General features: G+C 40.5%; 1 protein-coding gene across 9 annotated transcripts in view; it reads left to right on the forward strand.

The window, feature by feature from the left end:
• Window positions 1-18,664, forward strand: part of sox6 (SRY-box transcription factor 6) — a 133,126-nt gene that overhangs the window by 102,915 nt on the left and 11,547 nt on the right. For all 9 annotated transcript variants that reach the window (XM_026320084.1, XM_026320090.1, XM_026320083.1 and 6 more), the window contains 4 exons: window positions 2,741-2,890; window positions 5,097-5,277; window positions 5,459-5,646; window positions 15,934-16,039. In XM_026320084.1, coding sequence (XP_026175869.1) covers window positions 2,741-2,890; window positions 5,097-5,277; window positions 5,459-5,646; window positions 15,934-16,039 — 625 coding nt within the window. The remainder of the gene's footprint in view (window positions 1-2,740; window positions 2,891-5,096; window positions 5,278-5,458; window positions 5,647-15,933; window positions 16,040-18,664) is intronic.

Consider the following 18,664-nt stretch of genomic DNA (forward strand, 5'->3'; position numbering starts at 1 on the left):
GAATAATGATATGAATTTGTTCCTTCAAGCAAGAACCCATATAATATACAAAAACGTGCGTTTGCTTTTCCAGATTTCTGTTGACACCCACCTGAAATCTCATTAGCTCTTTTTTCTACCACCACACAAGCTGTATTGTAGCGAGCTGCTTTAAGGCTTTTCATGTGTTCTGCACCAGAACACATCTTTCAAATAAAGCAAAAACAACTAGTCATAATAGTGCAGAGGGGAAAAGGAAAGATAATGCAGACAGAACGGTCCCGAGCTCCATTCAGGTTTTCACCTACTCCTCCAATACCCCAGAGCTGGAGCATTGACTTTCAGCTTGACCCTCATTACCATGAACCTTTTGCTGCCCCCACCTGGCAGGCAGATATGAAGAAGGGACTATTAGATGTGAGTGTCAACTGGGGGAAGCAGCCAGATGTGTTCTGCATAGGGAGACCAGCCTTGGCAGGATGCAGCATCCTTCAGCCTTTGAACCAAAATGCTTCTCCTACTGACAACTTCCTGTAATGTTTCATGAGATTGTTTTGAGATTTCTAATTTTTGGGGTGTCAAACAATTTTGCTAGCTGTACCATGATGCTAAGGCAAATGATTAAAAACAAAAGACTACAAGCAGTGAATACTGACATATTTCTTTGCTGGACTTGAGAAGTGCATGACAGGTTAACTCAACTTTCATCTATCTTTTCCTACCATTGTATTTATTTTACTTTGGTTCTTGGAGGCAGACTGTTCCTGGTTACAAGGGTAATCACTGCTCCTCACCCCATGGCACTGACCTGGTAATCAGTGCTGAAAAGGGGGAATCCTGACTGCATCTGATTTGAGGCAAAGTCTAATTATGCTCTTTTCCGGGACAATAAAGTTCTTACCCCTTAAGGTTAGGGACATGCCCGTTGACAGGACTGTTAGCAAACATCTGTCCAACAGACTTAGCTTGCACTCCTCCACTTGCATGTTGGATAGGGTGTCAGGCAGTGAATGGAGTATCTCCTCTCTGTCTTTCTCTGTCACTGTTTTTCTCTCCATCACACAGAGTGCCTTTACCACTGGCATTAACTTAAGTCAAGCTCAGATGAGAAGAAAATAGAGTTGGGTCCGCTGCTGTGTCCATTCCTGTTGGAGACAAAAGGCTATTTGTAAGGGAGGTGGGGGCAGTGCTATCATTGTGGGAACATAATCAGTCTGTCATTTCCGCTACCCATGTGCTGTTGTTATCCCCAGGTCCCTTCTAAGAATGAACCTTTTGTACTGACGCTTATATGGCAGTGATAAAGTTTCTTACAGCAGCACATATGTGTTTATATCTGAAGATATGTGCGTGGACATAAAGTGCTCTGTTTGGCTTTAGTCTGCTTCTACACTGTCAAAGGTGAGGCCAGTGGGGACAGGACAATTTTTCCCCACACAAATACGGTCTGTATGCGGTCGCTTGAACCAGGAAATGAGACGAGGCTTGCTGATTGGCCAGAGGAAGACAAATTAGATTCTCCCTGACAGCACCATCTGACTGAATAACACAACAAACCATAGGGTTTACCTAGTCTGAGAAGAGCAGGCCAGTGATGGGAGTTAAGGGGTTCTATCTCTCTGATGAAGTAAGGTCTAAGGCTACGTTCTGTACCATACTTTTTTTTTTTTCCAGACGGTAGCTCTATTTGGCAGACCCCTGCCAATTTTCAGCAGGAGACAAAGGGCAATTTCATCACTTACCTGGAGACCAATCAATACAGACCTGGGGCTGAAAAAAGTCTCTGCAGTGCGGGAGTGTAGGCAAAGAAAAACAAGCACAAAAATCATTTTTAAGTCTGTCTGGTATTATTTTTTTCAGGTTTTAATTATATTAAAACAGGAATGCAACTTAATGTGAGAGTTAAACTGCAACTTAAACTGAAACTTTATCCAGGATGAAGGATGAATTACTATGTCAAAAATTAGCTGCCTGTGGCTCCCCAGATTTGAAAAAAAAAAAAACAAAAAACTTCCAAACCCCCATATCTCAATGTCTTTAACCACACTTTCTAGTATATGCCGCATAATCAGCCCAGTGGTGGAAATGTAAATTGAGCTTTCAGAGTTTAACCCTGTTAAAGGCATAACTGTTACTGAGTGCTTCGCCAGTTATTTGAACCACTCTCTTGTGTGGTAATGTCACCAACAGTTGGACATCTTACTGATTTAATGCCAAGGAAAATAACGATCATTACATCAGTGTTCTTTGTGCAGGTTTCTAAGCCTTAATAATGCTTGTGTTTAACATGCTCTGTGATGGAAATCCAACTGAGGTTTGGTTTCTAACATTGTGGAATGGGACCGTCTCACATGGTGGTGTGGAGACAAATGACAGGCCAGAAACTTCAATAAGAAGCTGTGTAGATCTAGAGAAATGAGAGATCTTCGCTAACACACTTGCATCCAGTCGGCAAACTTTTCTCTGTGATGAGTGGAAAATAGGGGCTCCAAGTATTTTGAATGCAAGCCATCTCTGTGTGGTTTTTAAGACTGCTGTCTCTCTCTGGGTTCAGCCTTTGAAATACAGTTAAGACCTTTGATGGAGGTTCTCTGCCAGCCTCATGGAAAGAGAGGAAAGACGTAAAAGAGTGAGAGGGGGAGATGAAGGCAGACACAGAAGCAGAGAGAGTTATAGGGAGAGGAAAAGACAGAATATAAAACTTTGAATGTTTGCTGGATTTGGATGTTAACGCCTTGCGGGTTTCTCCACCTCCCTACAGCAACTGTATGCCGCCCAGCTTGCCAGCATGCAGGTCTCTCCTGGAGCCAAGATGCCTCCACTCCCCCAGCCTCTCAATGCTAGTGGGCCCATCTCTCCCTCATCTCTGAAGAATGACAAGAGTTCCTCCAGCCCTATCACTCAAGTCAAGGTACTCCTTCAACCTGCATACTCACCAGCAAAGGCCTTGAGTGGTACTTGACCTAGCCTAGAGTAGTATGTGTTTTCTAAGTAATCTAGCATCCATACTGTTTGCTACTTAAATCTTACAGTCTGTCAGTGTTGAGCCCGACCTCTAACAGGCCATCAATCTGTGGGGCTTTAACAAGGCCCTCTCTCTTTTTACCAGAACTCTGTGGACATGGTTGCTATGGCTATCACAGCTCAAATCCAGCAATTTGTGGAACACATGGTTTCTAATTTTTCACAATAAAAATGTTTTTTCTTCTTTTTTGGTAAATGAAATGGAATAAACCTATTACGACAGTGCTATACAGATGCAGAAAAAAGTGAAGCAAAAAGTATGATTGATGACATTTTTCCCTTGTAAACAAACAAAATGCAGATGTGTGTTTTCTGCTGCTGTATGGCATGACTCCACTAGACCTCCATGCAGAGGAAAGACCATCATCCCCACTCACTAAGGCCATAATCAGAAACATATGCCCATTTGGAGTAGTTCAGCTTAATAATGTCACAATAGAGAAAGACCATAAATCATGTCTTGAAATGGTAGGAAGGAACCCTGGCTTTCTCTTCACAGACACAGAGACTGAAACAGACACACAGAGACACACACATACATGGTCCTTCAGGTCTCCTGCCTCCTGGGATTTCCATCGAGTCTACCATCAAACTGAACACTGTAATTTCATTAAATTTCTTTATTCATCAAGCGAGACATATGCCAATTATCCCACTACTAATACAACACTGATTCTAGTCTAAATATTACAACATTAGAAAATATTTAAATAAAATCATATATAACTGGAAAGCAAACATACACTGGCATCCTGCCATCTGTATCCACAGTCTCGTGGAATCAGATTGCCTTTAGTTTTGTTTGTCTGCTCTCAGCTTCACTGCATGACAAACTGTTATTGGCACAGCAATAACAAGGCCTTAGGGTAGTCTATGTTTGAGCCATATGTTTAGACAAGGAGACACTTGGGCTTTGAAAAATAGTGTTAACGACAGCATAAGCCCTAACCTGCTTTAAAAGACTGCAAGGGCGATTTATACTGTGTAAAGTGACATTTCTCTGCTGGGATGCAAATGTTAGAGCTTTCTTCTAATATTATTTTTTGTCATGCTATATTATTGTGCATATTGATTTTGTGGTAAGCGTAAGAGACTGAGTCCATCATCTTGAAATTTCTTTATATTTAAGGTGATTTATTATGAAATTACGAATTTATTATACTTTATTTTGATTTAAGGAAAAAAGAAACTAGTCTATTTACATTAATCTTTTTCAAATCACTACTGTTGTCACAGACAGTAGTTACTTATATAGGTTACATAATGTCACTTTTTTAATGTTTTGTTTATCTTACTCTGGAGAGCTTGATTTTAAAACCATCCTAAATAAAGGACTGAGCTGTGAAATGCCTGTCATGTGCCTCACATAATTTATCTGCAGGTAGCCACAGATAAAACATAGACAAACTGCTGAGGATGGCACCTTGGAGAATAGTGCTCTTCATTTCACATCGGCCACTGCTCTAAAGGCTGCAACCAGCCTGGCAGAAACAACACCAAACACATGCATCCTTCTCTGACCTCCTCTCAGAACTACACTATTGAGTTTATTTTTTTTTAATCATATTTTTTAGGAATAGGCATATCAAAGCATATGATAAAACCAAGTATGCACAAATGAGGAATGAAATTAGAAAACAAGTTAATGAAGTAGATAATGTAAGTCGACATCTGATGAATGGAACAGCTGTCTTTGATCACTGGCACCGCCGTTATCTGGTCATTATTTATTCTTCGAACCAGAGTGCAGACACAGAGAGCAGGGAGGAGAGGGAGAACAGATGAAGATGTACAGAGAGACAGAATCTGCTTTAATTAGTGTGAACAAAGGCACTGGGCAACTGTGAGGAAGATCGCAGTGGCACAGCTCCTAAGGAAGGAAGGATGGATGAGGAGTGAAGAGGAAAGGGGAAAAAAAAAGCAGAGAGGGAAGAATCAGGGAGGAGGTGTGGGTCAGGATAGGGATCCTATAATTAACTAGGAACAGAGGAGAACTGCACTGCCTGGGAATCCAGTGCTTGTCCAAAAAAGGAGGGGGGAAGACCCCATATTCATATCTGTCTTCTCTCATACTCCTATCTGTGATGCCGTAGGAGGAAGGAACACAGCCGCTCAACCTGTCTGCTCGGCCAAAGACGACAGAACTGGTCAAATCTCCCACATCCCCGACACAAAACCTGTTCCCTGGCAGTAAAAGCAGCCCTAACAGTCTTGTCAGCAAGGGCGGTATCCCCAGCCCACTAGGAGGCGGCCTGGGCAGGGGCTCATCTCTGGGTAAGACCTCGGCGTGTATCCACTTCAAAAATAAAGAGCCCCTCATACAAACGCATTTACATCCAGGTTTGGGCACAAAATATCTCAAATAAACGGCACAATCCACATCTTGTGTGAAATATGTTTTTCCACGGTGTGTTCCTGCAAACTAATTATGCTGTCCAATCTCCACTATGGGCAGATATTCTGTCCAGCCTAAACTCTACCGCACTGTTCGGGGATCAGGACACAGTGATGAAGGCCATCCAGGAGGCTCGGAAAATGAGGGAGCAGATCCAGAGGGAGCAGCTGCAACATCACCAGCAGGGCATGGAGGCGAAGCTGTCTGCTCTCAGTTCAGTGGGCCTCAACAACTGCAGAGCTGACAAGGTTAGAACTACTATCACTTAGTCTGTCGCTGTTTCAGCCCCCAGTCAGGTCTTACCCATTCCACTCTTTTTCTGTCGAAGGCAAAAAAATAAGTTGTTGACCACAAAGAGTGTTCAGCTCTTCCTGCAAGTAGTAGAGGAAAGAAACTATTAAAGAAAGTGGAACATGGTGATTTTGATTTTGCAGTAATTCTTAAAACTAATATTTTCTTTAATCCCTGTCCAGGGTGGCCGTACTGATAAGAGCTGGCATAGTTCTGTGTGTACTTGTGTGTTTATTCAAATCAGTATGAATATGTTTGGGTGAGTGTTTAGAGGGTTATGCGTTGTTGATGCTGGTGTGAGGGCCATGACAGGCCATGGCAGTGCCCGGTGTGGGTTAAGAAGACTCTGAAGTTTCTGCCCAATTAAAGCAGACTTGCAGGCCTCTCCGTCCCCTGACACGGGATGGGGCTGCTTTGTACCAGGAGCACACACTCCCAGGGATTCCCTTTAAAAATATCTTCAATCGATGAGTCAATCAAGGAGAGAAAAAAGCTGTCCTCCTCTCTTCAGCTCGATGCCATGTTGCCAGTTGGCTGTGAGGAGCAGACAGGAACTGGGAGCGATGCTCATTAATATTTCAGCACCTGACACTTTCAACCAACAGCCTCAACTAGGTCAATGTATATGTAAAACAGTCAATGAATATCTATTTTGATTTCCCCCTAATTTGGTATTTGGAAGAGATCACTGTCTATGCAGGTGGCAATCAACTATGCTCTTACTGAAATGAAGCAAATAAATTGGTGCAGCCCACAGAGAGAACAGACTCTCCTGCACTTACTCCTTATTGACAGAACAAAAAATCTTTCCAATAATAAAACAATCTATAATATCATTTATGCATCGACAAATAGCTGACAGAACTTCACCATGCTGCAATTTGCTCCTAAATTTAGCCCTCAAACAGGGATGTTATTTTGTACAAAAAACAACTGTGAGCTTTGTTTTCCCTGTTTTGGCTTTCTTTGATGAGTTACAATATAGTATATGAAGCTTTCAGCATGAGTATGCAAGCCCGCCTTTCTTAGTCTCTCAGTTGCAGCTGCCTTCTGGCCTACCACCCTCCCAACTAAGGTGAGCCTGTGGTCAACCAAGCAGCCAATCCACAATGACATGAAAAAGGTAACTGAACAATGCATGTAAAGAGCCATTTTCAACAGGCAGCACACACCTATAGCTGCATTATCCTTAGCAGGTAGAGCTTAACACCTTCTTTTACTACCTGCTTTGTGTTTCATGGGACGTAGTTTTGTTTTCTCTAGAAACCATCTAAGGGGAGAGGAATGCTCCATTTTTTCTTTTTTCTTTTTTTATTTATTCTGCTTGAACTAGTCAGTCAGTCCTCACCCGCAATCTAGCCTTTGGCTATGTTTGTCACCTGAGGAGACACGGTGCGTTTTTAAGAAACGGACTAAGAAACAAAAAGAGTGTGTGAGGCAAAAAGACCATGAACTGAAATACTATTTAAGAAATGACTTTACTAGTTGGATCAGGGTATTGACAAGACAAAAATGAAATACCAGATTATAATTAGGGTACACTTATGTGGAAAATGTGATTGTTGGATAGATACAACCCCTCATTTCAAGTCATTGAGATCCTGCTACATACATTTTTGTGTGTGTGCTTCTTGCAAAGACCTACTAATACCAGTAAGTGAAAGCATCAAGAAATCAGGTAATAACTCTCTGTTTTCATTGTAACATCACTTATGCCTTGTTGAATGCCACCTTAACTGAGCTCACGCTTGACTCTGGCTCGTGCAAATCATCGTGAGATATTGTCACCTCTTAGTTTCAGTGACACTGGTCCTATTAGAATGGTGTGATATTAGAGGAACGCTTTATCAAGTCAGCTAAAAGAATTGCCCCATCATCTTCATCCTTCAGCTGCAATAAAGAACAGTGGGTTGTAATTCAGCGGTGAAATGAGAGAGAGAGAGAGAAGGAGAGACAGTCTTTTGCTGATACAAGCCAACGGACTAGAAAGGTTTGAATACCCCAGATAAAAGCTTTCACTTTGGTCAGTTTCAGAATATTAATATTTCAAGAAAGCGTCTCACCAGACATAAATATGGTGTGATCTTTAATAGCTCCTCTCCCAGTCTGTTGTTTGGAAGTTTATCATAGTGAGAGCTTAGACGAAGATGAGTCTGGAAAGGTAACATAAATGGGATTAAGGAGAGGTTAAGATCATCCAGTGTGGCTGTTAAAAGGGGATATTAAATATTGATTTATCCCACTGTAATGACCGGGCATAGGAGTGGGTCTAAGTGCTGCTTACAGATGGATCAATTCATCTTTTCATACAAAGTGTGTCTGAACAGTACAATGCATTCCTCCCTAACCTTTATCACTTCGGCGTCTGTCATTCTCTCTTTTCCTGGCTAGTGAACTAGGAGAACATGGTTTAAATCAGCCTTTAACCCGAGGACATGGAAATATATTCATGCTGTACAGCAGCGGGTTTTCTTGCTTGTCTTTTTATTTGTCTGTTTTTACAATAGTACAATAAAACCTTATACAAACCTCTTGCAATTTACCGTTTTGAAATATTAATCTAAAGCTATTATTTTCTGCAGAGGGGCAATTACTTTCTTCCATTATTTACCATCTCCTCCTCATTCAGTAGAAGCTTTTACCTGGAAGGCACCAGTGTGCCTACAGTCAAATACACTACATCTCAATCCATTTCAAACCATTTATATTGTCTCCTTCTAATATGCACTGCAGCTATAACCGGGCATGCTGTTTTTCAGGGTCACAAGTGAATAAATGTTAAGCATCTGATTCTGTATATTTTCACTCAGATGCAAACCCGGTCATGTTGCCATATTGTCAGCAACATTTATGACCTTGAAATGGGAAAATTATGGAGGCTTTGTTATTTAGTGAACAAAAGTAAAAATGCAAAATAAATAAATAAATACAATAAAATAAATTGCATCCACTTGAACTGTATGACCTATTAGAATATATGGCTGGAAGGCCAAAGATGAAGTATGTTTTGTTAATACAATTTCTCATCATTTTAGACAAATTTAAGGAATGTTTGTTATTATTATTGACTATTAAACCTTAATAGCATTTTGTTCTGAAAAATAATAGAAAGGAGAAACAATTTTAAAAAGTATTCATATAATACATGTGGTTACTTAGTAATACAAATCAGATTTGTCAAATCAGTCAAAAGGCACCCAAGTTTATTCTTCTATCTACCATCTACCATTGCCGGCACACACACAAGATAGTGTGTGAGAGCCTGTGATTGACAAAACAATCTGTTTTCACATCATAGTTCAAACTTTGAGCCTTCATTTATATTATATAACACTAGCACAGATCTGACTCAGGTGCTGTCCAATGTGACTGTTTAAAAAAGCACAACATAGATGAAAGTCAGCCAGTGGCCAAGAGAAAAGGAGATCAAAGTATTATTAGATTTTGAGCCAGTGACAGATCAGTCATGTGGCCCAAATCTGCAGTGTATTGGCCCTTAGGCAATGGCTAAGCCTTGTTGTTGAAACCTGTTTAGTCAGGTATGGCAGATTTCTATTCTGATGCATCCATTTCCTTTCCTTTAGTTCCAATTGATGTTGCATATGTGGAACCCTGGAGGTTGTGTGAGATAAAATATATTCCTTTGCTGACATGTCCCTAACTGGAATCAAAAGGTGAAAGGCCAGTGTATTAACCTTATTGAACTGCCCTTTTCTGCCCCACAACACCTCCTCTCCTCAGTATTGATGACTTCAATTGTCCATTTCCCATATCCCAAAGCTCAGCCTGTAAATATTCAAATGGAGCTTACACTGGTGCTCTACAAAATCCAGACTTCTAACCTATTGGTTATAGTGGTTGTACTGTTCCCTCCTGTGTGTGTGAGTGCATGCACACATGTACATGCATATGTGCATGTGTGTATGTGATGCCAGAGCTCTATTCAGGCAAAGCCCTCACAAAGACTTTGAATATAATCTTGTCTGGTCTGCAGCCCTGGAAGCAATTTTCTGCTCCTTTTCGACTGCTGTCTTGGAAATTGCAAACCAAGGCGTTTTGGCTGCAATGTAAATCCTTGGCATACAAGGGTTTGCCCATCCAAATTAGATTATGCTCAGCTCCCAGACACTGGCTGTAGCCAGCAAGTGCTATTGTGAAGATTGCTTGCATTAATGCTTTGTCCAATTGTTTACATTTGCCAAAAGTATAAAAATAACGTATGACTCTGGATATTATGTACCTGTGCAAGTGTATGTGTTTGCAGGCTCCTGTCCCAGGTCAGGTTTTTTGCTTTTTTTCACATCTTCCCCAGAAAGACATCAAGACCACATCTTGGTAGGGTCATTTGGCAGTGGTAGCGCCATTATTTTCTACAGTTGTCATTTTGCATGGTGAATTTCTGGCTTGCTGCAGTCGCTCAGAAATGCTGGCTAAGACCAGTGGCTGAGACCTGTGATGCCACACTCACTGCAAGACACATACAACAAAGGACAAGGAAAAGAATAGACCACAAAAGGACCATTTGTAGCCTATGGTATTGTTGCAGGGTCCAGCAAGTCTTGAGGTTTTGTCCATATGTGAAAGGGGTTCTGGTAATGCTGCAGTTCCTATTAGCCTGCTTTTAGCAACCTGGAGGGTTTTGATAAGGCAGGAGATTTCAACCCTACTTCACATTATCAGGAGGACCCAGAAAGCACTTCTGGGTCATTGAGGACTGGAAACCCGTAAAAGTACATGATGTCGCTCAAACAAGTTCATTCTATCTTCTTTTTCAGAATAACTGTTTAGATTTCTTTTTTTAGACTTTAAGTACGAGATGTCATGGCAGTCTTCCTCAGAAGTGTTGCCCGACGTTGACATGACGTGTCTTTATCAGCATTTCTTGTAGGCATGACCACTCTGATAGACAGATCTGTGCCCTGGCATCTTGTGGTCTCTGGAGGATGGAGTCCCAAGTGTGTGAGAGCATGAATGCTCCGTCCTCCCAATTACGTTTCGTTCGCTTCATGATGTCAACACAACTGATGTGCCATGGTTATACTGTATATTTCATACATTTTCAGCACATCTAACTGACAATACACATTTGAAAAATATTTATCATGTATTCGAAAGTATCTAAAGGTCCCAAAGTAGTAGGCAGAAATGAAGTGTTTAGATGTAATGAATTTTTTTTTTTTTATTTACACTTAATTTATACTGGTTTTGACTTGTTTTCTCTACAAGTCATAATTCATCCTGGATAATGATAACATATCCTTCTAATAAAAAAAAATAAAAATAAATAAACAAATTGGCATAAAGCCCAGAGGAAGTCAGCTCACCATTTTTTATGTAGTTTAAGCTTCTTAATTTAATTAAAGGCTTTTCTTCCCTCTGTTTTAAACAAATGAGGTGATGCCCTTGTTATACAAATGGGACTGGAATAGCTGGCCATCTCTGCTCTGTGTGATGCTGAGGACGTCTACTGCAGAACAGATGCCAACCTTTTGTGGCTGCTACTGTTGATTCTGCTGCTGCCTGCATTAGCCTTATAGCAAAGGGAGAACTCTGGATAAAAAGAGAGCAACAGCCTGCATGAAAGGAACTGTGGGTTTACCACATGGCTGGATGTACTTAACATTTAAACGGTTCAAAACTAGCAAAAACTACTGGAGAGCTCCGGAGTTATAAATAACATTGCAACTGGTTACAATAAAAATACAAAACAGATGAGGTGCTGAGCTGTGAGGAGCTGTAGCTTAAAGTGCACTCTTTTGTTGATTGTTGAGGGGAGTTTAGTCTGAGAAAAGACTCTGGCCTCTATGAGGGCCAGTAACACCTGACATTTGGCACACTTGTATTGTGGTCAGAAAGCCCTGGCCTTCAACTTAGCATGTACCAGGTGTGTGATATAACCAGATCCAGTTCAGAACATTATCGAAGATCAGTGGCTGTTTAGGGTCCTGTTCCAGTTAAAGTTTCCAATCAGGATAATGTTAAGCATATGCTATCATAAACTTTCCAATGTGAGGGAAACATGAAACACATTACTGTAAAAACCCAACTGAAGGGCTAAACATGTCATTTACTGTATATATATATATATGAATATATACTGTATGTATATATTGTATTGCCAAAAATAACCAGACTATTATATGAATTTAAGTTGGCAAGTGGTAATTTCTGGAAGGAACATACCTGCCAGCTGTCTGAAAGACATTAAACAGTTTTCTCTTTAAATATTCATTCTAATGTCAAAATGTTTTCGTAAGCAAACATGCCAGCGTAATCTGCGCCTGTGCCATGTTGTTTATATTATTCCTTTTTCAACATGGAGTCAGATTGTTTTGTTTTAACACAAATTAGAAGAAAAAGTTGATGATTTACTACCAGTGACAATGTGAAAATTGTGTATTTAATGATGAATGAAAATGAACTCAACAAAATGATAAGTGATGTTTTTAGACCTGAAAAAGAGACTTGTAAAATGGGCACCCATTTTCATCACGTATTAACACTTGAGACTCTCTCTGTCATGACTATTGTCTGGTACAGTTAGGCTCTCGTCACCTTGGCTGAGGTCTTTCATGAAACTAACAGCATAGACAGGATTTTCACAACCAAAACCACAGATATGGCATTTGTTGTGTTTTGGTAAGTAGTCCATCAATGAAAACTTTGAAATTATCTAGATTAAAAGAATTTTCCTCTCATGTCCAAAACATGACCCAACCACCACAACAAACTCAAAAACAACACATGCTGTTCTGCACCACAGTCTACCTTACTACTGAGTGTATTTTTCTTTCATCTGTATGTTAACAATCTCAGGCAATATGGCTTTGCCTATAGCCTGCAGCTATTTACAAAGGAGAGGGTGAAGGAGTGTCAGAATTGGCAGTGTGTTGTCTAAATATAGGGCAGGAATAGGCACAATGCACAGGGCCGTTCACCACCCGCCTCTACCCAGAATACACCCTGTGGGCAGAGCAGCAGGCCTCCGGCACATGTTCTGTGGCCGACCAGATTAAAGCTCTCTTTACAGCATTGACAAGGGCTCTTTTGGGTTCCCTCGCCCAAGAAGTTCCACAGTCTGTCCTATCTATCTTCTTTCTACTACTTTCCCTTCCTTAGTGACTCAGCCTCACCGGACAGGCTCATGACTTCACTGGGCAGCCATGTGCAGCTGAACAAAATGCATCTGTTACCAAACTTTAAACACAAAAGACTGCACAGATTATTGTGGGTGGCAGTTTTCCACTACAGCTCAGAGCGCACTGCTATAATTTTAGTTGTGGGGTAGAAAGCTGCATGCTGAAGTCATTTGAGGGAGGGACCGGTTGCTTGCCAGCGGTCGCGGTCAGAGAAGGAGGAGAATAATGTGTACTGTTACATCTTTTGTTTCCTGTCTCTTTGTCTTTACCCTCTTTTTATTATCCTTGATTTGTTCTTCCATTCCACTTTGTTTTGGTAGTCTTTCTTTTGGCCTTTTAACAGCATTAAACTTCTGTAAATTTTTTTTGTGTTCAGTCCTATCATCTCCTACACATTATAAATACTTTTTATATGAGTCATATACTGATGAGCTCCCTGCCTTTCATTCTCCTCTCTTTTCCTGCCAGAAAGGCCAGCTTCCTTACATACTACATGTCCTTTGCTACCTCACTGTATCAGAGTGATCAGTAAAAATTTAATGACACTATAAAATAATAAAAGTGCCATCAATTTATCACAGCACTTGATGCGTGGGCAGTAAAGAAGCATTAGTTCACTGAATATTTTCCAGCCTTAAAACAAAACCCTGATGCTGTGCAGATAATTTATGGCTGTGATTTCAACTATAATTCTAATTCACAGATATAAATTACCAAACTTATAACCAATAAGTATATTAAGCATAGTATATAAAATTTTATGAAAATTTGTAGTACCATATTGCACACATAGTTCAATAATAATTAGCATAGCTAATACAAGGAAGGGAGGATTACTTACTCTAACTACACCTTTATATTATAGTATGTAAATGATAAATGCTGTCTCATAAAGTAAATATACATTTTCTGTATAATCACAAAAAAATCTACATGGTCCTTTTTAAGGTAAATGAAGTGGAGCTACCTCAAAGAATGTTCAAACACGAGTCTTATTCAGCTGTCTAATGTGTTGATGTTCACTAAACATATGACTTTGTGCAGTGGAGAAAGAAGTTCAACACTAAGCTGGTTATTAATGAAATTCATTGATAGATGGCCCCTGTTCTCTCCCCTTCTCAGCTCAACATGATGCTTAATGATCATGAGTTTATAAAAGGACTTGATTGATCAGGAGGGACCAACGAAGCGCAGAAGAAGGACGAGATGACTACTTTATTACAGACATACAGTAGCCATGAAAACCGTTTCTTCCTAGTGGACTGTCCAAAAAGCATCTGAAGCAGCACCATTGCCCATCCAGCTAATCACACATCAGTCACTTTGTCATCGGGCTGCTAGCTTCTTTCATTAAGAGCAATAATGTGGCTGGGTGATGAATATGGCTCTGAGCGCGCGTGCATGAAAGCTCATGCATGTGTTGCCTTACACATAATGTGACGCAAACAGAAGAACCATACTCCATCTTCTCTTTACAAAGCATCCTCTCGCCCAGCAGGGACCACCACATGTCATAATTAGAAAACACTTAAGTAAGCAAAGGGCTGTCAGATAGACAGGCTCTAATCACAGGCCATAAGCAGGTAGTGGTTAATTGTATTTCAGAATCACTCAGCTGGCCATAAATAATGACTGCTCCTTCAAGTATGATGGTAAATTGCAGTGCTATTTCTGTCTCTCTTATAGTCCTTTCTTTTGAGGAATAGTTCTTGAATAAATAAAAGAATAAAGAAAATCAAAGTACTGTGAAAGGCCTCAAATGGACTTGAACCATCTTCATCAACCATCAAGAAAAAAGGTTGTACAAAAGAAAAATAATTTACATTACACATACTTCTTAATTTTATCATTTTTTTAAAAATGTGCAGCAACTACTGATGACTATTATTGCCAACATGATTGTGTAAGGAAAAGACAACATCATAAATCAAATTCAGCTGTAAAAAAAAAAAAGTTACTTACAATGTTTAAGTCCGCTTAATTTTTTATTTTTTAGCACCTTCTCCTATTAGCAGCAGGGGCTTTACAAAAAAAGGGCTAAAAGATTAACGTGTGTGTTGGTGTTGTTGTTGTGTGTGTGGCAGTGGAGCTGTTAGGATTGAATGGAGACTCTACCTGAGCAGAGTCTATCTGTGCAGACTGCATGTGAGAGGCATGTTAAGAAAAGAAGAGGCAGAGGTCAGCAGAGGCCGTACATCTTTGGCAGAGATTGAACGCTCACCCTGGGAGTAAAACAAATGCTTTTCTTCAGAATGGTGACAACATGCCCGCTTTTAGTGTCATCCAGGCAAAACCTGGGGGGGAGGGCAGGGTGGGGAGGGGGGAGATTATTTGTATCATGCAGAGTCAAAGTGTCCATCTCCTAGTTGAGTCTTTAGAGCGGAAGACAGCCTTTTGCTATTGCCCTGTGTATTCACTGAGGAAGTAGGTCATTCAACAATGGAGCCAGCAGCAGTCGGCACTCTACCCTTGCATAATACATTAAGTGTAATGTGCAGCAATGATTTCGAGGCCCCCCGAAAGCTGTTATTTTATTCTGTAAATGCACACGGACATGACATTTAATATTGTCACGGAGAGCTGAATGACAGGGTTTCATTGTGCGTCAAGTACAACATGATGCCAAGTTTAATCTGAACACAAAGCGACATGACAAACGGGAAAACACGGTGTGTTCTCCAAAGCATGAACTCTGAATAAATGATGGGCGCTGAGCTCTGGGCGCTGCACACTGGAAGAGAGGATGTAAGGAGAAGATTACAGAGGAAAATCTGAGCACAGCAAAGAGGGCCACAGCCCCATTGTGTGCTTGGGATCACAAAGTATCCTTCTGTAAATCTATTTACAGCACCCCTGGCCCTCACTGTCTCTCTGCCTCCTGTCATCCATTATAGCAGCTGCTGAATAGAGAGATGAGAGAGGAAAAAGCTACATCTAGCTCATGTCAAAAGAGCAGCTCTTCAAAAGAACCTCCATTTATCAAAGACATTTTTTTTCTTTTCAAAATTTCAGATTCCTGATGGGGTTATTTTTACAATTCTATCACTGTAAAAGAGTGTTTGTTTGTGCTTTTTCGTGTACCTGACTGTTTATATTCCTCTGTAGGAGAGGGCACATTTTGAGAGCATTGGGCACCACCTTGGCAAGCTGAGTGAGGAAGGAAAGATCGGCCACAGAGTTATTGACCTCACCAGACCAGAGGACCTAGATGGTAAGGCAATTTTTCTGTTTCTCTGTTGCTTCCACAAAGTCCAAATGATTTCACTATAAACTTGCTCTGGATTCTGTGCTAAAACATTCACATTTGATTGGATTCTCTCTATGCACACTAAACTAATTTTATACTTTGAAAGCAGAAGGAGTTGTGATAGCTGATAAAAGCTGCGACTTCACATGTCTGAGCATTAGATGGCAGAGAGGTTTGTATGGGTATGTGCAGAAACATGTGCGTATGTAAGTGAGATGTGCCGTTTGAAATGAGCCGTGGCCCTGAGGTTTTCACAGGTAGGTGAGTGGAGGACAAGGGTGCCTCAGGACAAAGCTGGCTTTTTTACAAGCCCGGCTCCTGTTGCTCTTGTGCTTGTAAATATGGGTTGCACCAGTGTGACAAAGCGTCATCTCCCTTTGTGGCACTGGCTCCTACACAGGGGCAAAGAGCACCTCAGTGCACCAGTGTTTGTCCAATATAAATATTTGTGGCAGTTTCCATGGCACTTCAGAGACAGAGCAAAGGGGAAAATGGTTCTGACTCAGCTTTGATGCCTCAAAGAGACTCAGGGCAGAAGGATAGATATTTCTCAGGACAATGTAATCCATCAACAACTTTAAATAGCACCTCAGACACATTTCTCATCAGTTTTAGACAGAAATGCTCTTTTATAATTGGTTCACATAGACATGAAAAAAATACTTCCCATAAAATGTTTACCAACTCCCAAGCAAATGTTATTTTTTTAAATCACGTCTAGTTTCACATCACACCCTATCCTGAAGATGAGAATTAGAGGTACATTTAGTGGAGTCATTGACATGTTTCCCATGTCAGCCACAGCAGCAGATCCCATCCCACCCGTCTGACTCCTTGGACAGATGTGCTTCCAGTGTTCATTCTCCCAGTGGGAACCTTCCCTCTGTGGCTACTGTGGAGTCAGGACTGAAACAGTGTGCCCACCAGGGCAGTTGTGTCCTTTTATGTCCTGCTTAGGGCTGATGGAAAGGCTTGCACCAGACGTCTCACATCAAGTGTTCCCAGTGGGCTATGGATTAGGAGCAAGCAAAGGTTAGAGGAGAGAAGAGGTCCTCTTCCCAGGGGTAAATGGCTGAGAGCCAGGGCAGTACACATAGCTCAAAACACACAGCTACCATTTCTTCTCTTACACCACAAATACATCTGTCTGTCTCCTTTAGCTTCACCAACAGGAAAACACATAGGGTTGAATGATGTGAAACAGGGTTTTATGATCTGAACCACAGTGTTTACTCTTCTGAGAACATGTTTACTTTGAAATCCTTGTTGTGAGAATTTTCTCTTCCTTGAACCAATGCAGGCTTAGCTTGGCATACCTTGATATATAGAAATATACAGTATGTAATCACAGCTTGTTCACACTCTCTTCAAAAACCTAGAAAACACTTATTTGGTGATTTGCACGTCAAAGGTAACATAGATGTTAAAATTAGTCAAAATTTTAAGTGTGTTTTTTTTTGTGAAGTTTAAACATCACAGTTATTGCAGTTATAATACTATATTTCAACATTAGATACTACATATTAGCATCACATTAAAATAGTTGTTTCTTTCTTATCCATATAATGGTTATGTGTCACCAAGAAGACTAAAAATGTTTACTACAATTACATTTACCCCAGTGTGAATCAAGTCATCTAGTTATCTTTTAACTCTCAAATTGTCAAATCATTACTGTTTCTACTGTTGGAATTCATAACTGCAGTCGCAAATGTTATTATTTTGGAGACTGTTTTGGTACAAAAAGAGGAAAATTATTTTGTATGTATTTTAATTCGCATCTCCTCAGTGGTTCAGAAAATACTGCATATACTTTGGCATCTCCTACAAAGGAAAATTACTGGGTGTACCTCCCAACTTTTACATAGGGTGTGAAAGCCCCTTGGTGTGTAGCAGCTTTCCTTCCACAACAGAGCAGGCACACTAAGCAGGCCCAGTGTACAGCAGACTTCTGTCATCACAGCAGTTCACAGAAAGCCTTAGGTTGCTTAAGCTAATATTTGCAAAGCATGCAGCAACCAACGTCTTTAACGATTGAGACTGGGGGGGAAAAAAAAGTGGCAAAGGAATGGAAAAAGATAGCATTTCCAAAATTTTGCAAAGCCACGAGCCAAATGCATGAGCTTACCGCAAAATCATTAGGTCTTCCTAAGCTCTGATGAAAACATTACCAAATACCACAAAGGCCTCAGCCCGGCCAAGCATTTTGTTATTTCACATACATCAGTATAGAGTGACTCTATCAATGAGGGTCTGCAGGGATAGAAAGAAATTGTTGAGAGATTTCTGGAGGCATGAAACACAATTAATGTAAATGCCCAGTGAGATAATATGAACCAGAGAGTGAGAAAAGATGAGGCTTCAGCCAAGCAGTGTCTTCATGGAGTAAAATGAGAAATATAGAAATGTTGTAATTACAACATATATATATATATATATGGAGGTGCAAAGAGAATGCTTGTTTGTGTTGTGTGTTTTGTTTGTGGGTGCAAAGCTGGTATTAGGCCTAATACAAAAGAGAGAGGATAGAGCGGACAAATATAAAAGCCATGTCCTGCATGTTGAAACATGTTGCTTGTTTGTTCCCAG

This window comes from Mastacembelus armatus, chromosome 3 (assembly GCF_900324485.2).
Source record: "Mastacembelus armatus chromosome 3, fMasArm1.2, whole genome shotgun sequence".
Classification (NCBI taxonomy): domain Eukaryota; kingdom Metazoa; phylum Chordata; class Actinopteri; order Synbranchiformes; family Mastacembelidae; genus Mastacembelus; species Mastacembelus armatus.